General features: G+C 46.1%; 1 protein-coding gene and 3 long non-coding RNA genes across 6 annotated transcripts; all 4 read right to left on the reverse strand.

Moving 5' to 3' along the window:
• Positions 1-1,862: 1,862 nt before the first annotated feature.
• Positions 1,863-11,501, reverse strand: LOC114432729 (uncharacterized). 2 transcript variants are annotated; one of them, XR_003670300.1, is made up of 5 exons: positions 11,399-11,501; positions 11,261-11,308; positions 11,055-11,169; positions 8,662-8,761; positions 1,863-1,941 (listed from the first exon to the last, which is right to left on the reverse strand). It is a non-coding gene; the product is annotated as an uncharacterized LOC114432729 (long non-coding RNA). The 2 variants fall into 2 exon arrangements; XR_003670299.1 differs by lacking the exons at positions 1,863-1,941; positions 8,662-8,761 and adding exons at positions 9,343-9,452; positions 9,543-10,872.
• A 98-nt stretch (positions 11,502-11,599) lies between these two features.
• Positions 11,600-14,198, reverse strand: LOC114432732 (uncharacterized). The gene is made up of 3 exons (XR_003670303.1): positions 11,844-14,198; positions 11,729-11,764; positions 11,600-11,637 (listed from the first exon to the last, which is right to left on the reverse strand). It is a non-coding gene; the product is annotated as an uncharacterized LOC114432732 (long non-coding RNA).
• A 63-nt stretch (positions 14,199-14,261) lies between these two features.
• On the reverse strand, positions 14,262-15,498 carry LOC114432730 (uncharacterized). Of its 2 annotated transcripts, XR_003670302.1 has the most exons (5): positions 15,231-15,498; positions 15,069-15,160; positions 14,830-14,974; positions 14,698-14,757; positions 14,262-14,326 (listed from the first exon to the last, which is right to left on the reverse strand). It is a non-coding gene; the product is annotated as an uncharacterized LOC114432730 (long non-coding RNA). The 2 variants fall into 2 exon arrangements; XR_003670301.1 differs by having other exon boundaries at positions 14,830-15,160.
• Positions 15,499-19,144: 3,646 nt separating this feature from the next.
• Positions 19,145-23,054, reverse strand: LOC114431421 (opsin-3-like). Its single transcript, XM_028399019.1, has 4 exons — positions 22,820-23,054; positions 21,813-22,138; positions 19,486-19,719; positions 19,145-19,363 (listed from the first exon to the last, which is right to left on the reverse strand). Exons 1-4 carry the CDS (start codon positions 23,037-23,039, stop codon positions 19,145-19,147), a joined length of 999 nt encoding a protein of 332 aa, XP_028254820.1. The 5' UTR covers positions 23,040-23,054.
• Positions 23,055-23,118: the final 64 nt, after the last annotated feature.

Consider the following 23,118-nt stretch of genomic DNA (forward strand, 5'->3'; position numbering starts at 1 on the left):
GGACATTTATTAAACAACTACCTAACCTCACAAACTATTTGTGAATGGGAAATATTTAGCAACACAACACACTGACACTGACAAACCATGACCTGAGGGTCAGCTGCTGTGTGTCCTGACACTGGCTGTCGAGCTTCTGTTATCATCACACACAGGGCCTGTGGCATAAACACAACAACGACACATTAACTGTGGGACTTCAGGACGACATTTCTACTCTGTTACACAACATACTCAAACCGCACATACCTGCATCACTGCTGATTCACTCTACACTTCATTCAGCTGGATCATCTTCTGCTCCAGGACCTAAACAAAAAACACATTCAACTCATTTCCACTATTTTAATATTGCAATTTAAATACTGCTAACAGTGTCAGCTACCTCAAAGCACGTCTAACAGCAACAGTAACATTACAGCAGCTCAGCTATGCTAAAACATGTCCTGTGCTGAGGCCACGTCAGCCTCTACACACTATGTTTAAGGCTGCCTGAAGCTGTACTGCTGCTTTGGTCCGGTCTGTCTGAGGCAGACCATCACACTGATTCTAACATGCACACCAACTGCCTACACTGTAAAAAGCCCTTCAATGGTGTCGTCTGTAGGACTTTATTTTATAAAGTATATTTCTTCCAGTAAGTTCATCACCTTTTCTTTTTGAATTTATTTAAGTTGCACATAAGTAAAAAGTGTGAATGTTTTGGCAGCTTAATATTAAAACAGATTTGACTGAACGTCAATAATAAATTACTTCTACAGAACTCAATGTAATTGTCTATATCCAAAAACGTCAGGACCCGCCCACCCGCAGCAGAACAACGGCACCGTTCCTCACTGTCACCTACACCAGAGCAGCGCCATCTGTTGGGGTCACTGTGGAGTGTCTGAGGGCTACATACAACACGCAGCACATGTAGCTATTTACCTGGCTGAAAGTCAGGATTCATGCAGTAACGTTACGTTTAAAAACAACAACAGATAGAGTGTCGGTCATAGCTGCACTTTGAAGGCAGACTAATGTTAAGTAGAGCTAACAGAACATTTACACCGACCGTGGAAGCAGAGATGTTCGGGCTGCTGCAAGTTGACTCTAAGGTAACGTTAGCCTCGGTCAGTGTTCTGTCTCAAGTCACTCGTTTGAAATGTTAGCCTCTGTCCAGCTAGCAAACGCTAGCAGCCCTGCCTCTAGTCCTGGTGTACATATCAGTTAAAAGTGACGCTGTGTTTGTAGTCACTGTCGTCCCTGCATGTTCGCAAAAGATGAGGACATCATATATTTCAGCGTGTCTCTCCCTGTGCAGCGTGGCATCATAAAAATGCGTAAATATGAAAAGGCTACGTGTGTGTGTGTGTGTGTGTGTGAACATTGTTCTCTGTTGCCGATTATTTTTCTGTTTATGTCACAAAGACAAATGGAGACCAGTGTCCAAGAGGAAAATGCAGGTCTGTCTGTGGAGAGCATTGTCCTGAGCATGGATCTGTTGTATGTATACGGAGATTGTACATACACATACTGACTCGTTCTGTTCTATCATTACTCACTGAATTTGACCTGGAAAAATATGGACAATGTCTGCACACGAGGAAGTAGTACTGACCCGCTCAGAGGACAAAGTGGTTCAAAGTAACGACACTCATGTACAATCAAAATCTCTAACTACTGAGCACTAACTGGCAACACGACACACACACCAGGACAAACCATCACCTGATCGACAGCTGCTGTGGCTCCTCACACTGGGGCCAGGGCCGGGGCCAGGGCCAGGGCCAGGGCCAGGGCCTACGGTAAAAACAAAACGAAACATAAACTTTAGGACTTCCAATGCTGTCCCACTACACAACATACAGAAAAAAAACATACCTGCAGTCTTGCTTACATTTCCACCATTTCTGTTAGGCTGACACCACTGTGACGCTCCGTCATCTCCTTCTCCTTAGCCTACATAAAAAAACACATTCAGTTTAATTCTATTTCAATTCGACAGCACGTCTCACAATCTCAACTGTCTCAAAGCACTTCACACACCCAGAGCCACAACCCCTGACCAACAGCGACAAGAAACACTCACTTACATATATATATATATATATATATATATATATATATATATATATATATATATATATATATATATATATATATATATATATATATATATATATATATATATATATATATATGTGTTAAAAACAGTCCATTCCAGTCCACATATTTTACACTCAGGGCCACATTTTCCAAGATGGCGGCGCAGACACGTGCGGCGGCTTCTCTCTCTCCTGATTCTTCATTGTTTTCGTGTTCTATGTTACACGTGCCGCAGACTTATAGCAAGTCATCGCCGTGTTTGTATGTCAGGAAGCGCACATACAGCCGTGAGCTACTTTTTAACATCAGCAGAACTGTAAATGTTGAGTTAGACCCTGCAATCGCTGAAGAGCTACGGGACTGTGGACTACTCCGCCTGCCGGCACGTCTACCGGCCCCTGCAACACCATCTCGCCCGCAGTGGAAGCGCCACAGGCGGTGTGAAAGGAAGCAGAAGAGGGGCAAGCGCGGAGGGATACGGACCAGGCTAGCGGCTAACCCACATAAGCCGGCCATCCCTAGCATCGTACTGGCCAACGTACGCTCTTTGGACAACAAAATGGACTATATCCGGCTACTTCGCGCCACACAGAGGACTATAAGGGAGTGTTGTGTGTTTGTGTTTACGGAAACATGGCTGAACGACAGCATCCCGGACTCCGCCATTCAGCTCGACCGCCTAGCGTGTTTCAGAGCGGACAGAGCCTTGGTTGAAGGAGGTAAGACCCGCGGCGGCGGGCTCTGTGTTTACATCAAGTCAAGTCAAGTCAAGTCAGCTTTATTGTCAACTCTGCTATATGTGCTGAACATACAGAGAATCGAAATTGCGTTACTCTTCACTCCGCAACATATAACATGTAACTAAAAACTAAAGATAAATATAAAGTGTAAAAAATGTACCTACAATGAGGCACACACAAAATACAAGGCACATAATGAAGGCACAATGCAGTCAGAGTGCAAAAGATGTATAGTGCAGGTCAGTGCAGTTGGCATAATATAAACAGGAATGGTTTAACTTATAACAGCTTATTGAGACTGGTATGAGAGTGCAAAAGATGCAATGGTGCAAGTCAGTGCAGTTGGCATAATGTAACAGTCCAGGAATAGATTAAGTTATAGCAGCTTATATGAGACTGGTGTGACATGACAGGGTAAAAAGTGACTGGTGCACAGAGTTCCATCACAGAGTACATCAATGACTCTTGGTGTCGGGACGCTGCTGTGGTCTCAAAACACTGCTCGCCACTTGCGGAGCTTATTATTATTAAGTGCCGGCCGTTTTACCTGCCACGGGAGTTTACAGCTATACTGCTTGTAGCTGCGTACATCCCGCCGAGCTCCAGCAACAACAACAGGAGCGACGCACTGAATGAGCTCTACCTGCAGGTCAGTGAGCAGCAGACAGCCCACCCGGATGCTTTTCTCATCCTGGCGGGTGATTTCAACCATGCAGACCCCAAGACTGTGTTTCCAAAACTTCACAAACACATAGACTTTCCAACTCGTGGCAACAACACACTGGACAATGTTTACACCACCCAGAGAGGCACGTACAAAGCCCTCCCCCTCCCCTACTTCGGAGCTTCTGATCACATCACTGTTATGCTAATGCCAGCATACAGACCACTGGTAAAAGTTGCCAAACCGGTCCGAAAAGAAGTGAGAGTGTGGCCGGAGGGAGCCACAGGAGCTTTACAGGACTGTTTCAGCACAACAGACTGGGATGTGTTTAAGCAGGCTGCAACCCACAACAACTGCACTGACCTCCAGGAGTACTCAGAGACTGTCACTGCTTACATCACCAAATGCATTGATGATGTAACTGAAACCAGGACTGTCAGCATTCGAGCCAGTCAGAAACCATGGCTGACAGGGGAGGTCTACAGGCTGCTGAGGGCCAGGAACGCTGCCTTCAGAAGAGGCGACGACACCAGCCTAAAGTTAGCCAGAGCCGACCTGTCCCGTGGCATCAGGAAGGCGAAGAGACAGTACTCCAGAAGGGTTGCCCACCACTTCAGCGACAGCAGGGACACCCGGAGCCTGTGGCGGGGGATACAGACCATCACAGACTACAAGCCCCCACCACAGACCTGTGACAGCGACACCTCTCTGCTGAACCAGCTGAATGACTTCTTCGGACACTTTGAAGCACTCAACAGCACTCCTGCACAAAAGATCACATCCTCTCACTGACCAGGTATTTTCCCTGTCCCGAGCCAGCGTGAAGACATCTCTCAGCCAGATCAACGCACGCAAAGCTCCCGGTCCTGACAACATACCTGGCCGTGTGCTCAGAGACTGTGCTGAGGAGCTCGCTGAGGTGTTTACAGACATCTTCAACATCTCACTGAGCCAGGCTGTTGTCCCCACCTGCTTCAAAGCCACCACGATCATCCCTGTGCCGAAGAAGTCCACCCCCGCCTGCTTCAATGACTACCGTCCAGTAGCACTCACACCCATCATCATGAAGTGCTTTGAACGGTTAGTCATGAAACACATCAAGACGGCCCTTCCTCCCTCTCTGGACCCCTTCCAGTTTGCATATCGGCCCAACCGGTCAACCAGTGATGCTGTTTCCACAGCACTCCACACAGCTCTCACCCACCTGGAAAATAAAGACTCATACGTTCGAATGCTGTTCATAGACTTCAGCTCAGCATTCAACACCATCATCCCACAGCAGCTCATCAACAAACTGGACCAGCTGGGGCTGAACTCCTTGCTGTGCAACTGGCTGCTGGACTTCCTCACCGGGAGACCTCAGACAGTGCGGGTCGGCAGAAACACATCCAGCACCATCATAATGAACACCGGGGCTCCCCAAGGATGTGTGCTGAGCCCCCTCCTCTTCACTCTGCTGACCCATGACTGCACGCCAACACACAACACCAACATCTTTGTGAAGTTTGCGGACGACACAACTGTGGTGGGTCTCATCTCCGGTGGAGATGAAACATACTACAGGAATGAGGTGCACCTTCTGGCCGGGTGGTGCAGAGACCACAGCCTCTCCCTGAATGTGGAGAAGACAAAGGAGATGGTTGTGGACTACAGGAGAGCACACAGTCAGCACACCCCTCTGACCATCGACGGTGCTGCTGTGGAGCAGGTGAGCAGCACCAAGTTCCTGGGTGTGCACATCACTGAGGACCTCTCCTGGACTAACAACACTGCATCCCTGACCAAGAAGGCACAGCAGCGCCTCTACTTCCTCCACAAGCTCAAAAGAGCCAGAGCCCCTCCCTCCATCCTGTGCACCTTCTACAGAGGGGCTGTTGAGAGCATCCTGTCCAGCTGCATCACTGTGTGGTACGGAGCCTGCACCGCCACCTGCAGGAAGACGCTTCATCGCATAGTGAGAGCAGCTGAGAGGATCACCGGCGTCCCTCTCCCCTCCCTCCAAGACCTCTACGACAGCCGTCTCACTCGAAAGGCCCTCCGCATCACAGGAGACCCCACCCACCCTTCACACCGCTTCTTCAGTCTGCTGCCATCAGGAAAGAGACTGAAGCCTCCGGGCCAGGACCAGCAGACTGAGGGACAGCTTCATCCACCAGGCTGTCAGGAAGCTGAACTCTCTCCCTGCTGCGCCCCACTTTCTCCCCCTTCCCTGACACCACCCCCCCACCCCCTACCCCTACCACCATCCCCTCACCCCTACCACCACCCAAGATAGGAACTCTTTGTACCAGCCACTTTACCAAAGGAACTCTGTGCACCAGTCACTTTTTACCCTGTCATGTCACACCAGTCTCATATAAGCTGCTATAACTTAATCTATTCCTGGACTGTTACATTATGCCAACTGCACTGACTTGCACCATTGCATCTTTTGCACTCTCATACCAGTCTCAATAAGCTGTTATAAGTTAAACCATTCCTGTTTATATTATGCCAACTGCACTGACTTGCACTATACATCTTTTGCACTCTGACTGCATTGTGCCTTCATTATGTGCCTTGTATTTTGTGTGTGCCTCATTGTAGGTACATTTTTTACACTTTATATTTATCTTTAGTTTTTAGTTACATGTTATATGTTGCGGAGTGAAGAGTAACGCAATTTCGATTCTCTGTATGTTCAGCACATATAGCAGAGTTGACAATAAAGCTGACTTGACTTGCAAAATAAATCTGATGTTTTCCAAGCTTATCAATTCAATTTTACACAATAACTTATTATATACTTATAGATTATTCCCAGCTCACAGAGCCCACAAAATTGGGAATTGAACAAAATTAGACTACAGTGATCCCTCATAGACCATTATCAAACAATCGGGATGCAAGAACAGAACAGGACAAACAACACAATGCACTTTTATAAAAACATGCAACGCTGCACAAACAAAAACCCACAAAACAGCAAAGCGCATGACCGCAGGCTGTGAAACACTGTTTTCAGCCGTCATTCTGATCATCCACTCAACTCAAAACACCTGCACAGATGTTCCAAGATGTCTTTACATTGCTTCAACATGAGCAAAACTGCAGACATGACAACTGGCCAGAGGACCATCACCGATACCCTCCATCCGCAACGGTTCATAGCTAAGCTGTGTCCAAGCTTATAAACCTGAGCCAACATACAAAGTCAAGCGTGCCTTTCATTCAGGACTCAAGGTGCAAAAGTTTGGAGAAAAAAAGGACATATTGAATCCAGATTGTGACCTTCATGTTGACGTCCACTGAGTTGATGTGTTCTGTGAAATGTTCCGATTCACGGGTCTTGGCTTTGACCCAGGTATCAACAGGAACTCTTCTCTCCACTTCTTCCATGTACAGATTAGCCACAATTGGAGACATAAGTGATCCCATTGTACTGGAAGCAAGTGCTGTTCAGGCAGAGGTCCGGCAGGTCACGGCTGTGGTCCGGCATGACGTTGGTTCGTTCCTTCAGTGTGCCGTCTTGTGTGAGACATCTTCCTACCATCTCTGTGGCTTCTGAGGTAGGGATGCAGCTCAACACACCTGTGTGTGACTCAACAGCAAGGTAACATCAAATGAGACCCGTGGTGTTTTCCCCTGAAGTCCAAGCTGACGATACTGCAAGCCCAATATGACACATCCAGACTCACCAGGCATACATTTACACATTCCAATGGCAGCTTCGACAGAAACCCACAAATCTGAAATATAAGCAGGTGAGCTGGCACAGCTTGTTGCAGCTGTTCACCATGTCTGTCCAGATAAGAAGGACCTCTGTGAGCACCTGAAGCACACCAAAGGAGTAGCATCGCCTCCTGAGAGAACTCCTGGAACATGTTGAGGCAAATGCCAATGACCTGCTACTTGAGCAACAATGTGAGGTGGCTGAGTAAAGGAAATGCACTGGTCTCGAGTCAGAGAGCAACACAGCTTTCGCTTTATCTGCACGATGAGCACAAGACCAAAATGGTTGCCTTTTTGATGGACATTACGTCACATCTTAATGAGCTTCATTTAAAGCTGCAGTCGGTGTTCGCTCTTTCAAGAGGAAGCTGCACCTTTTCAGAGAAAATCTTCAGGGAGAATGTGAGCACTTCCCAAAACTACAAGCTGATTGGAAACTTCACGAAAAAGTTCAACACTTTCTGCCTCTGGCAGCAGCTCCTCCTCCTAATCCAGAATCCTTTCCTCATCGGACAAGTCCAAGAATTTTCACAAGAACTGACTCATGCAGGACACCTACAGCTTCGATCATTCATCTGCAAGGAAATGCTGCATTAAGAGAGCATTTTGAGGCAACTGACCCTGCTTCTGGCTACAGTCTGTTCCCTGGTTCCACCAGTACACCAAAGTAGCCCCAATACTACTCAAACTCAAGTTAACTTTAGGATCTTTGGATTGCAACTTTTTTGGTTAGGCTCTTTTTGGCACAATGTTCATCTTCACTGTAACGCTGATTGGATTATAGTGACACTTGTACTCTTATACTCTGTACTTAACTGCATTTAATGTAACTTGATACCTCTGGCACAAGAATTTACTTCGGGATTAATAAAGTTTAATCTTATCTTATCTTATCGAATGCAATTTAAACATCAGGTCAAATCGGCCTGTAATTGCTACATGCCTCTATGCAGACAAGCACACAAAAAAACAAACAACATTCGTACAATTATCAATGCTACTTTCATGCACAACACGTGCAGTGTCCAAATTGTCTGACATACTTCTACCACATGACGGCATTCCTGTGAGGCTACAGTGGCTATCTGAGTACATACAAACTAGCCTACAACACCCTTACACAATTAATTAATCTGGCAAAGTAAAGCACAACAACATGTCTTGCACAAGATACAACTCTGAAAACGTTCCTTTCACATCACCCAAAAAGACTCCATCTTCTACACTGCAGAGCACGCTAGCATGCCGGTTCAGCCTACAGTGCTCGACGACCAAGAGAGTGTGACGGTTTCTTCACATTAAAAGGGACTTTCTATCTGGGGGTGAGGCTCTGGGTTTCTCTAAAACAACTTCAGACAACTTTACATGCACAACATGCTACACAAATAACATTCTACATTATTACATCGATGCCACTAATGCCATTAACTCAATAAAACCAATAATAGCGTCAACAACCTTTACCAGAACACCTCCTGCTGACGGGATGCCAGGACAACTCTAGCCGTCTCACAGGTCCAGACTGCAGTTCTGCATCGACATCTGACGACACGCAGGCCTGCGGACACAGTGAAACAAAATCAGCTTCACCATCGTACCTCTTTGGAATAACATCTTTCAAAGGATTCACCAAGTGTTTGGCTTTCCATGGCAGCAATACATCACGTATTTAACTGATGAATACGCAATGCATTTCAAACATTTACCATTTTGGAGACTTCAGCGTGGCTTGACTGCACCCACTGACATGACTGTTATGATGAGCGATGGCATAGATTTTTTCAAATACAGATTGTATGCAATGATTGTAACTTCATGGCATGATTCACACACTCAAAACGTGCGTACAACCTATGACACATCTTGCTTGTACTTTTTAAAGCCACTTTATCACAACAATGTCACTCACAAACACACAACATTGTGTGGGACAATTTATCGACTACAATACCAAGGCTTTGACATTAAGGGGAAACCAGGGTACCGTTTGGCAGGACACAACCACCCACTCCAGACCCTCCAGTCCCTGTGTAAAACACACAAAAATATAACACATGCAATCGTGTAAACTTCAAATCTGTCTTTATCAAAACACATTCCAATGTTCCAAACTCACAAATATGAGCAAACCACAAAAACTTCCATCAACAACTTTTATTCAGTCATTTCACAACATGGCATTGACAAAAATAAACAAAAGGTCGCAGGCTGGAACACAGCGATGCCGGGGAGTGACGTCACCGGAACATCTGGAAGACAAGAGACAAACACGTCAGTGAATCGCCAACTCAAACACACACTGCATTTCAAAATACACTTCGCTTGCCAGCTCCACTTACCATTCCTCGTCAACGGCGCGCCCCGATTGTCGAACATGTCGTGCACATTTCTGCTAAGGCAAATTCTGGACACGACTGTATTGACTGAAACGGATCCATTACAAAAAGCATGTTTGGGTTTGTGGTGATGCAAGTCTGGCCAAAACTGTCCAGGTCAAGACCACCCCTCTGGTACAGAAGACCATTATTAAACAAGGTTAACATGACAATGACAAACAGAATTAAAAGGTTAGGGTTAGCAGAGTAGGGACACTTCCAGTACAAGCTGTGGAAATGTGGAATACATATTTATTGACAAAAAAAACAAGCAGGCCAATTTTTGTCCCCCAGCTCAGATTCTGGCCTTTGCTCCACCCCCCACCACCCCAGTGTTAGGTGGAGTTGGGGTGGCAGTGGGTACCTGACAGATAAGCAACAGAAACAAAGAGAAAAAGCACAGGTTTCTGGAATGATGTGACCATGCAATGCAATGACACCACAAAACACAAGGGGTGGGACCAGAAAAGGATCTTTGTCCTTTTCAAGCACTGACCCCACCTCTCACCTGTCCAGGTGAAAGGCAGCACAAAACCTTTGTTGACAACCCAGCAGCAATCTGCCACACCATGACACACATTTCATTCATTTCCCACATTTTCCCCCCATCATTGGTATAAAGGGACCGTTCTGAAAGTGCTGAGATTCCAAAAAACCAGCACCCCAGCACATTTGAAATCATGTTGGTCACAGAAACTGTACTTGCATTTCCACAATTCCCTTGTGCAAGTACTTGATTGAAACATTGCTGTGACACCTTCATTTGTTTCATGTTGTTTTGAAATTATTTCCCAGTTGTCCACAGCTTTGATTCGGGTTTGGATGCATTTGCTGATAGCATTGCTCGTTTGTAGTTGCAACTGCGTTTTACATCCTTGCTCTTTACTTTAGCAGTCATGTGCTGCTCCAACATCGTGTTTGAGTACGTTTGTATTTCGTTTGTCCACAATGTCTCCTTGCTGTCACCGTTTCCACACAATGGTTACATTGAGAAATCCTTGGTGCCTGTTGTGCGACACATTTGGCGTTCCTTGCTCCTTTTTTGGTTGTTTTTTGGTTGGTTGGTTGCTCTCAGTCCCAGTCAAGTCACCCAAACCACACCTCAACCACCACAAAACTAATCAACTAATCCACAAGCTCAACTCCAACTAACAACATGCCAGCATTCTACGATCTAAGCTACAATATCCACAACCTTTACCCTACATTGCACAACACAATACCACCCACACCCTCAGTCAGTCAAACAGTCAGGGCACGTTAGTGCACGCCGAATCCATCCAGATCCAAATTCCTGGTGAGATTTCACACAGAGAGTCATTTAAATCCTGTCCATCGGGGTTCTGGAGACAGGGCAAAACACTGTTTGAGTGTTCGGCCAAACCTAAAATGAGTCCTTTGACATTTCAAAAAAAAAAAAAACACCAGAAAAACACACAAGTTAAATACCTACAGTTTCACAATGTTTTACAGTACCTCACATCTGCAATAGACTGTTGGTGCGGTCTGAGAGAGAACATTAAAACAATTACTGTACACCACGCTGACAGGCAGAGGCGATGATGCGCAGATGCTTCGGGGTGCTCTTCATCTGCAGAGGAGAGGACAGACCATATTAAGACAGTAACCTTCCTTTGGTTAATTGCCATTGGTGACAATCTGTGACACGGAGTTCATCGCACCTGGTTGAACTGCAGAAGCCACCGACTCCTTCAGCATTTCTTCAAGGCCTACGGGGGATAAAACAGTCACAAAGCAAATATTGTAAGTAAATTACTCAGGTAGGATGCGTTACCATGACTTGCAGACTGAATACTTACACATCCAGGCTTCTAAAATCACACAGCAGCACCCATCTTCACTCGTAGGATGTACTACGATGAGTTGCAGACACATCACTTCACCGGCAGAAATCCACCCTTCAGTGTGATGAATCAGTGGTCCTGTGAAGAAAAAAGTGGTAAGGAATAATGTTCACTGAAAGAACGTGTTAACATAACATGCAAACACACTACCTTACTCGCAGAAATCCAGCCTTCGAGGCGACAAATCAGTGGTCCTGCGAAGCCAAAAAAAAAAAAAAAAAAAAAAACACAGCAGCATGGTAAGTGTCTTCACTGGCAGGATGTATTCAGTTGCAGACATATTACCTCACTTGCAGACATCCAGGTGTCCACTCAGCAGGTCTGTGGAACAATAAAGTCAGAGTGGTAAGCAAGCGTCTTCACTGGAAGCATGTGTAGAGAACAGTTGCAGACACATTACCTTCCTCGCAGAAATCCGGCCTTCCAGGTGACAACATCAGCGGTTCTGTGAAGATGAAAACAGCCATGAACGTACTCATATTTCCTCCAACAACCCACTGTTCTGTTAAAGCCCTCCAGTGCTCAGACAGGAACCTCCAAAAAGCCCATGATAAAAAGCACCCGTAGTGGCTGTGCTACCTAACAAAGTGAAAAGTGACCCTACACTTTCGGCTACCAGCTCGTCCTAAGTTTGAATTAGACTTTCTTTATGCGCTCTACAGCTACACCTTTTTTTAGGAAGCATAGTTTGTTCTAAGAATTTACCTTTGTACGCTACAACTACTTGACATATTTTACAGTTAAAGGGAACACTGACACTTCACCTCTCCTTTAACATATTCTAGTTCATTTGCTGCCTGGTTCACACACCGACACTTTAATCCATCTCACTTATATTAACTACTCTTATTGTTGATGATAAAGATTCTCCAAATTAACCTAAACAACTTTTGTTACGCTCTGTTAAAACACTAATGACGCACGTGCTACTTAACGAACCTCGTTTGGCCACTATTAAAGGTGATATACGCAACATATAAACTTCACTTTTAGGACGCCAGGTTTGGGCCATTAATTCTAGCCTCTACACTACCGCTTTGACTAGTTTGCCTGGTATCCTGTCCTATTTATTACACTAAAAAACTACTCTGGGCATTTTACACCAAACAACTCCCCAATACCGACAACTAGCCCATCGTCAACAACCCACCTACAACCATCACAACAAACCAAATGCCCAGCACCAAGAGCTCCTACAACCACTAGCTACCAGCTAACATAACGTCTGAATCCCTAATGTTACTTATAATAACTACTAACTCTCTCCTACCCTACTTAGCCATTAAAGTTATATACATTATAAATTTGATCTACTAGTAAATAAGGTCTAGGCCATGTTCTCCTGACGTCCTTTTCTTACTATGCTGCTAGCACGTGGTAACGAAGCACAGACTTTAAACGCCTACTTAATTCACATTTTATTGGATTTTTGGCTAGATAACGACAAGTGTTTAGCAAAACTACAGCTAAATTATGTCAGTCCTACCATCCTCTATTATTACTTGTGTTTGATTATTCTGCCCTACATTGTCCTATTTTATATGCTTCCCATCACAACACCTAATGGTTTAATTTAACTCCTACCTCTCCTACACTGTCCTAGTTTATATGCTTCCTGTCACAACGCCTAATGGTTTAATTTAACTCCTTCTCCTACACTGTCCTAGTTTATATGCTTCCTGTCACAACGCCTAATGGTTTAATTTAACTCCTACCTCTCCTACACTATCATTCGTTTGCTTATTCTTCCCTACATTGTCCTATTTCCAAGCCAACACCTCCCAAAGCTCCTACAACAGTTCAGGAGCACCCGTCCTGCAGACGTATTAAACGCCTGTCTCCCCATCTCCTCAGAAATGGACTTCCAGTTTCCACAACAATTGCTGATTGATTGGAACATTGCTGTGACGCTGCTCGTCGTCATGTTGACGTGGCACACGCCGAGTGTATGATCCAGAAGGTTTGTCCAGGTTCTGACACAGTTGCTGAAAGCGTGGATCATTTCTTCTTGTCTTCAACTCTTCAGAGATCCTCACAATGCTTCTTCCATATAAAGGAGTCATGAGCTGTTCCATTCACTGCAAAGTTGATTCATTTCTTTTCTTATTTTCTGTCCACGTCGTGTCCTTTGCTGTCAGCATTTTTATGTCATTGCTTCAAAACTGGTAAAGGCACCCCTTTGGGTGTTGCCTATTCACAGTCAACAAAAAAAAATCTCCATCAATCAAACCCAATCCACATAACCACCAATACCACAGCAGCACATGGTAAGACACAAAAACAAACCCACAACACAGAACCACCACAACAAAAACAACAACAACACTAACCAGATGCCGGCATCCACACACCCCCTAAACAACAACCACAACCTCCTACACACCTGTCGTCACTAAACACTAATTTAATCTTACTTAATCCTACCTTAACGCTCTACTACTAATTTTATATTATAAATATAAATCTATATATTATAGTTATTGTTAGCGACCCTGACTCTATTTAAACATCTATTTTATTATTAAGCCTATTTTAGTTGTCTACTGACATAATCCTAACATTTAGGTTAACCTAATTTCTTTGTCGCACCTTTCCACTACGAACACTACATTTGTTTAATTTATTAATGCAACAACTATGTTAATTTATTTAATTATACTATGAATAATATAATTTTTATCACTACACTAGTGGTAGCCTGCGTGAGGGAAGAAAATATGAGGTGAAAAAAAAACCATGCCATACAGAAATAACAAGAAAACCGATAACCTGACACAGCAGCACATGAAGACGTCTCCTCAGACCACAGGCAGGGCCTGGCTGGTGGATGACCAGGTGCAGGCAGAGGCACTGGAGGCGCTGGTGCTGTGATGTGGTCGTCAGCTGAGGAGGACAAGATGGACCATGTTTAACAACAAATATAACACATGATCTGCACTGCAGAGTTAAAACACTGCAGACATGAGGTCAACATGAGGAAAACCAAACGCTGATGGTGCAGATGTAGCTGTAGGGCTTATAAGTAGTCGCAGTTGAGGACCAGGCCAACACGCCTGACGTTGCCACTGTTCCTCCTCACAAGATGCTACTTTTGTCTGAGCGCTAATCATCTGCCAAAGAACATGCTTTATCTGCCAGGCAGGCCATGCTGCAGTCAGGGACCTCTTCACAGGACAGCAGATGAAAAACAGCAGAGTCTTCAGGTTGGTGTGTCCTACCATCAGCAGTGAAGCAGCCAGGAAACATCCACTCACCTTGTCGAGTTCAATCCACTGCAATGTCTCACAGAAAGCACCAAGGAACGCCTTCAAGGCCTGAAGAGGGAAAATCAGACGTGATGACACAATTTACAACTAAATTCAACTTTAAAAAAAAAAAAAACACACTTCATGACTTCATTGTAAATTCAGCGCTCGTCCTCAGAAAGCCTGGATCCTCTGCAGTCTGTGCATTGCTCCTGAGCTCCATGTGCTCTGATTATCACTGCTTTCAGCTGTGTCTCTGGAAATGGCACATTTCTCCTGTTCAACACTAGATGGAGACAAACTTTGTTAGTTTGGAAGCATTGACTTCACACTGATATTTATGAAGCATTTGAATTTAACACTTATTATTGAACACAGACAATAACAATGCTTCCCTTTGATCTCAGCGACTCTGTAATGAAGTCCAGATGATCTGCAGACATTCACAGGGTGGAAGCACCTGCTCTGGCTTCTAAAGACAAAACAACATTCATCAACTTTTGTCTTCATCTTCACTGTAAACTCAAACAAGCCAACAGCACCTGCTGCAGCTCCTCGCTGTGCACCATGTGCCCGCCAGCAGCAGGCCGCTGCCTCTGCTTCCAGGCCTTTCTGTGGAACCAGGCCTTCTCTCTTCTCCTTCGGGTCGAACCAGGGCCCTTTCTCTAACCCTTCGGTGGATGTTACACACAAGCTGGCGGTGATGTGCAGTGATACTGGCTAGCTGCCGTTACACCACCAGTAAATTAGAACAAGCAGCTGAACTTCCACACCTGTTTCAGGTTGTCTCCAAAATGGCGCTGACACGCTGCCAACTTATCACTTCCTGAGAACTTCTTCTTCTGTTTAATGGAGAGTGACAACCAACGTTTGAGGTGCATTACTGCCACCTACTGTCCTTCTCACCATTCATTTAAACATGAAAACCTGAAAACCTCCTAAACACTGACTGTGTTTTTATATTTTTTATTTAGTCAAATGTACACAGGATGTTGTTTTTCTTTGGCTTTATCAATCACACAATTAATTTACATATAAACAACATATAAATGACCAGTAGAAGCCCACAGTTTCTGGCTAACGACTGGGAACAAGAGCAGACATGAACATTATTTTTGTAGTCTTTAGGTTTGAACTATTTGATTTACATTAGCGGATCAGCTAGTGCTGCAAATAGCAGCAGTGTCAGTGTACGACGTAGCTCCATTCACACACAGCAGCTGTTTGTGGACTCGTATTCCTGCTAGGTTCTTCAGACAGCACTTCTACAGTACAGTCTTATGATTTTTCTGTGGTTGCGTTACAGTGCCACTACAGCAATTTCATATCTTTAGTAATAATGACACTGTCACAAAAAACAATTAGAGATGTTTCATTAAATATTATCTTTACAGTTTTAACTTGATTTACTCAGACATTGCAAGACAGGAAATAAAACCCTCAACCTATCACCAGCTTTGGCTCCATAACCCACTGTTGACAAACCCACGAAACGCAGGGGGCCAGGACGCCCCACTTCTTCTCCTCCAGTCCTCCTGGACTTCGGATCTTTTGTCTTCACTCTTCACCCTGCAGGAATCGAACCTGACTCTTCAAGGGCACAAAGCACTCCCTTAACCACCTGAGCCACTCACTCAGGCATTTGGACCTCCCCTCAGTGAACCTTTCACTCTTCACTTGGAGTGTTTCACTAGAAAAAACACAGGCAGCCACAGGAACTGAACCCAGTCCCACAGAACAACACACCACTCACTTAACCCTCTGAGCCATTCTTTCAGATGCGTGCACATTTTCTCCACTCACTTTTCACTCTTCACTTTGACTGTTCACAAAATAAAAAATACAAGAATTAAACCCAGGTCCTTCAGGTCCGTCCTTGGCCTAGCCAACTCTCCGAGCCACTCTCTTGACTCTCCGAGCCACTCCGAGCCACTCCGAGCCACTCTCTTGACTCTCCGAGCCACTCCGAGCCACTCTCTTGACTCTCCGAGCCACTCCGAGCCACTCTCTTGACTCTCCGAGCCACTCCGAGCCACTCTCTTGACTCTCCGAGCCACTCCGAGCCACTCTCTTAGACACTTACGACACTGCCTAAATCTGAGCCCTTCAAAAATTAAAAAGCGTATTGAGCAGTTCTCTCTGACTCTTGGGCGCTTTCTTGGCTTGGCTTCCAGTCTTCTCTTACAATGTTGAACTAAGACTGGTTTGACTAATGTGCAGAGCTGGTAAACGAAGTTTGCACTGCAAAGCAACCCGGACCAGGCCAACCACACTGTCCTGCAAAAAAGACAAAATGGCAGAGGAGAAGTCTTTCCTGTCAGAGGAAAGACATGGGGACTCCCCATCTCTGGGCAGTTTAGTTAGGACTGAAGTCAAACAAAGACTTCACATAGACTTGGTCGACATTTCACAAAACACAACAATAATCCACACGAACAAAACACGGTGACTTTTCATAAAGTTCATGTAGACAGCAGCGTCACCACAACAGCTGCACTGGACACGGAGCGTATGTTGATGTGCAAAGATTCGTGCACACACACACACATCAACATAATTCAGATAAATGTGACTTACCCTGTGTCTGTATTTCCTGCTTCTTTTCTGGAAGTGACACTTACAACAGAGCAAGGCAAACGTTCTCCACATGACATTGTCCAAATGGTCTAAACTCCCCAAGCCTACTCACTGTTAGTCTCATTAACAGCCTTTTTATATTCAAAGTCACAAAGTTTCACCTGCACATGAGGCTCCATGCCGCAAACAGCAGTCCATGAAAAAGTTGTTTTCAGGGCAGCAAACTGTTGCCGAGCGGTTCAGTGTGTTTCTACAAAGCAGTCGATTCTATAGTAGGAACTCTGGAGTGGTATGTATCAGGGCAGGGGTGCAGGGGAGGGAAGAGAGACAGTGGTGGAGGCTCAAGGGGGATGAATGCTCCGTATTTGACCAAAACCAGAAGCCAGCCTTAGAAAGGTTAGAAGCCACTAACAATGGCGGCTCATACCTTGTACAGATCCTTAACATGGAGGCAGGGAAGCTTTCAATGAGCAGGTACATGACAGGATGGTGGCTTTAGGAGTTTACCGAGACACACTTAGCTTCACATTTATGCTGACATGGGAACAAACTATTGTCCATTGTCTGTCACTATGGGTTTCCAGGCTCTGGTGTCTGGTGTCAGAACCTGCTCACCGGACCAGTAGTTTACTCCCTCGGTGTCACCACCAGCAGTGGCCGACCATCTCTAGCAGCTTAGCAGTGCTCTGCTACAGGGCACGACGTGGATCATGTGACCAACCAACGTCGATCTAATTATGATATCAGACCATTTACTATTATTTTGGGCCACACAGACTGACTGTGACTACAAAGTAACTTCTCATTAGTCTGACCCTGCAGGCCGCACTCGGCCTCCATGTCTGATCTTCTGTTCTTCCAGCCAGAGGTTTGTCCGTCCTTCTGAAGCAGCTTCACCATCCTGGGCGTCTCCTCACTGTGGCACAGAGCACTTTTCAACATCTCTCCTATAAGAAGCAAGACTTACAGCCTGTTGAGTAAACATACAAATTCATTTAATTGGTACATTTGCCTTTTCTGTTTTATCCATGTGTACGGAAAACTGAAGAACAAAGAGTACTGAGACACAGATCTGTAACCTCTGCACATGAACACAGATTGTATGTGGATCATTCAAACCTGAACTTTTTGACAATAACCAGCAGGTTAGAACCAGGTGCTTCATTATGATACAGCTGCAGAACCAGGGCTCTGCAGACAGAGGCAGTGTAGAACCCGAGCAGCAGGACAGTCAAGAGTAGATACTTTACTCCAGAGATGGAACAAAGAAGGGAGCTTTTACAACAATTTTACACAAACAGTTAACTAACCAAAGAAAACATATTCACATTTCAGTCCGGCACAGACTCCAGTGACCCTTTGTTGCCCGTCCCTGCAGTTTATTTTACAAAAAGTGTCTTTAAAGTCTTCATGAATACAGTGGTCCTAGTTTATGCATTCACACTCATAAATAACTAAATCACTATTTTTTAGCACAATCATTGAATCACTGTGAAAGGAATGTGCTCTGTTACACCCGAGGGAGCATCATTTAAAACAGCTCAGTGTAACTGCTCAGAAAAGACTGACCTGAACTCAAGGGTCCGTCCTGACCCAAGACACACACCCTGATGAACGCTGCTCAGACAGACAGGACAGATGCTGCTGGACTTCACAGGGGGACTTCTGAACCTGCAGCATGTTTGTGTGATGATTATCATCAGTACATAACTCACTCATACATGTAACTTAGACCATTTACATTTGTTACAACAATAAAGGGACAATAACATTTGCTCATGATGCACCAATAGTGCTTCATTGACAGTGTTTATATACTGCTCCTCCTTCTGGAGGATCTGGCTCAGTGTCTGCAGGTATCTCATCAGTTTAACCAGAGTCAGGAAGAAATTTCATGCAGTGCTTCAGCAGGTTCAGTTTTCTCTGACACGGCAGCACTGGTTCGCTCCACATCCTCCACCCGGGCCTTAGTGATGGGGCTACTGTCCATAATTCGACGGTTAAGCTGCAGCACGGTGGTCTTTGAGGGCATGGAGGACTGTGCGGCCTCTGTCAGCTGGTGTTCACAGCGGAACAGGATCAGGAAGCAGCGGTAGAACTGTAACGAACAAAGAGGCATCATAAGGATCCAGAACTTTGACATATTAAGCTTCGTTTTATTAAGTACGACCACAATCCACCATCACAGCAGCTTTAACAGTGGAATCACTGTCAACTCACCTGTTTGTTCATGAGGATATAGATGAGGGGGTTGATGACTGTGCTGCTCTTGGCAAGAATTGATGGGATGACGCTGGCAACAGGACTGATGAGGCCGGGCTGGCCAAAGGTGGCCATCATCGCAATGATGCCGTACGGCATCCAGCAGAGCAGGTAACACACAACGGTGGTGACGACCATGAACAGGATGTGAAACTCCCGACGACGGGCGGCCGTTCTCCTGACACGACCCACCTGACATCAGGGAGAGAGAAACATGTGTCAGAGTCTCATTGAGGCGCGTTTTGACTGGCTGAATCAGCGGGATGTGGGGTTAATCATACGACTACTGCTCGCCATTTCAATACTCCTCACACAAAGAGGCGGGAACATTCCAGCACTGATCGTGTTAACATCATACTGCTGCTGGTAGCTATCTTATTCTAAAAAATAATGAAAAAACTTCAACTATTTTGATTTGAAATGATTCAATTGATTCATGTCAATAGCTGCTGATGATTGGGCGAAATCAGAAACACTTTACTCATCTCCAGCTGGGAAACGTCTCTAGCAGCAACAAACACTCTGCATGCTAACTAACGGTAAAAATAAACAGCACAGACATTACAGAAAATAGAAGATAAGTACAGAACAATTCTGTCAAATCTGTCAGTTACAGCCGTCTGTCAGTCAGTCACAGCCGTCAGTCATTCAGTCAGTCGGTCAGTCAGCCGGTCAGTCAGCCGGTCAGTCAGCCGTCAGTCATTCAGTCAGTCGGTCAGTCAGCCGGTCAGTCAGCCGTCAGTCATTCAGTCAGTCGGTCAGTCAGCCGTCAGTCAGTCAGTCAGTCGGTCGGTCAGTCAGTAAGCCGTCAGTCAGTCAGTTACAGCCGTCATTCAGTCAGTCAGTCGGTCGGTCAGTCAGTCAGTCGGTCAGTCAGTCAGTCAGTCAGTCGGTCAGTCGGTCAGTCAGTCAGTCACAGCCGTCATTCAGTCAGTCAGTCAGTCAGTCAGTCACAGCCGTCATTCAGTCAGTCAGTCAGTCATTCAGTCAGTCAGTCAGTCAGTCAGTCAGTCAGTCAGTCAGTCACAGCCGTCATTCAGTCAGTCAGCCATCAGTCAGTCGGTCAGTCAGTCAGTCAGTCACAGCCATCATTCAGTCAGTCAGTCAGTCGGTCAGTCAGCCGTCAGTCAGTCAGTCAGTCAGCCGGTCGGTCAGTCAGTCAGCCGTCAGTCAGTCAGTTACAGCCGTCAGTCGGTCGGTCAGTCAGCCGTCAGTCAGTCAGTCGGTCAGTCAGTTACAGCCGTCATTCAGTCAGTCAGTCAGCCGGTCGGTCAGTCAGTCACAGCCGTCAGTCAGTCAGTCAGCCGTCAGTCATTCAGTCAGTCAGTCGGTCAGTCAGTCAGCCAGTCAGTCAGCCGTCAGTCAGTCAGTTACAGCCGTCAGTCATTCAGTCAGTCAGTCGGTCAGTCAGTCAGCCAGTCAGTCAGCCATCAGTCAGTCAGTTACAGCCGTCGGTCAGTCGGTCAGTCAGCCATCAGTCAGTCATTCAGTCAGTCAGTCGGTCAGTCAGTCGGTTACAGCCGTCGGTCAGTCGGTCAGTCAGCCATCAGTCAGTCAGTCAGTCAGTCAGTCGGTCAGTCAGTCAGTCAGTCACAGCCGTCATTCAGTCAGTCAGCCAGCAGTCAGTCAGTCAGCCGTCAGTCATTCAGTCAGTCAGTCGGTCAGTCAGCCAGTCAGTCAGTCAGTCAGCCGCCAGTCAGTCAGTCAGTCAGCCAGTCAGTCAGCCGCCAGTCAGTCAGTCAGTCAGCCGCCAGTCAGTCAGTCAGCCAGTCAGTCAGCCGTCAGTCAGTCAGTCAGTCGTCAGTCAGCCGCCAGTCAGTCAGTCAGTCGGTCAGTCAGTCAGTCAGTCAGCCAGTCGTCAGTCAGCCGCCAGTCAATCAGTCAGTCAGTCGGTCAGTCAGCCAGTCAGTCAGTCGGTCAGTCAGCCAGCCGTCAGTCATTCAGTCAGTCAGTCAGTCGTCAGTCATTGAGTCAGTCAGTCAGCCAGTCGTCAGTCAGCCGCCAGTCAATCAGTCAGTCAGTCGGTCAGTCAGCCAGTCAGTCAGTCAGCCAGCCGTCAGTCATTCAGTCAGTCAGTCAGTCAGCCAGTCGTCAGTCATTCAGTCTGTCAGTCAGTCAGCCAGTCTGATCTCAGCACAGAGATGAGGTGTTTCACAGTCTTACTGAAAGACTTCCTCCAACGAGTTGTACGAGAACAAAGCGACTGCTGCTTATTTTTCTGCACAATACACGGCTAACGTCCATGTTTGGGCCTCTTTGATGGCCAAGAAGACCATGTGACCCACCTGTTTAACAGCATACAGCAGCCGGCCGTAGCAGTACACCATGACAAGGACCGGCAGACCCAGGCAGAACACAAAAAGACAAATGATGTAAGAGTGCGAGCGAGACGTCCTCTCTGTCCACGTCACTGAACAGCTTGTACCTGCCCCCTCCAGCCCGTAACTGCTCCAGCCCAGCAGGGGGGGCACCGTCCATATCAGCGAGTAGAGCCACGACCCCCCTACTGCCAGCAGTGGCTTCCTGTAGTCTGCTGACCGCTTGTTATACACCATCAGGGTACTGTAGCGGTCGTAGGACAGTACAGAGAGTGAGATCAGGGACACGATGCCTGAAGGAAGAGACAAGATAGGGTTAAAATCATGCCATTGTTTTTGTCATGCTCCAGCCATGATCCACCTGCTGACTGTTTCCCTTCTTGCTTGCATTACTTAACACCTCACAGATCACATATGGTGCCTGTCACACTGAGTTTAACCCTGTGCATGCTTCTTATATGTTACTTGTTTTATGTATGCACTAAATCAATAAAACTTATTATATTTAGTTAGTTTATATATTATATAAACTAACTTATTATATGGCAACAAACAATTCTGATTTGGATTCTGACACATAAGCATCGTTCCCCTCGTGCAGCATTTATATGTGGGCCCACATGGGGCAAGAGGGGGCTGCAGCTTCCATGGTGGACCACAATTCTCTGCCCATAGAGCTTTGAGTCTACCTGAGTCTGAGCACGGCACCATTAAAGGCTGGATCTATGTTCTTGTAAATCATGTTAAAGACCGTCTCCTTTCCTTGTACAGATCTATGTTTACTATGCTGAGAGCCTGTTTGCTGCTGGGACTCATCCCAGCTTGGGACGAGTTACTTCCATCACCTGAAAGGACCTAAAACAGTTTGATGCTCACACCTGAAGCCAGTAGCAGCTCTTTCTTTACAACAACACATCAGACACGTCATGATTCTTACTGCTCGCAGTCACCAGTCAACCTTCGCTCAGACTCACCGAAGCAGGAGTTGACGAAGCCGTACCACATGCAGCCGTGTCGCCCGTACAGCCAGCGGGTTCGCAGGCTGGAGGCGAAGCTCAGCGTCGTGCCGCACACGCAGACCAGCATGTCGCTGATGCTGATGTTCAGCAGCAGCATGTTGACGGGGGTTCGCAAAGTCTTGAAGCGACAAAACAGAACAAGGACGACAAAGTTGTTTAAGAAGCCGAACACCATGATGGAGCCCAGACACACCGAGACCACGCGGTGCCCGCCGGGCGACAAGCGCTCCAGCGGGGCGTCGCTCCAGTCCCCT

This window comes from Parambassis ranga, chromosome 2 (genome assembly GCF_900634625.1).
Source record: "Parambassis ranga chromosome 2, fParRan2.1, whole genome shotgun sequence".
NCBI lineage: Eukaryota > Metazoa > Chordata > Actinopteri > Ambassidae > Parambassis > Parambassis ranga.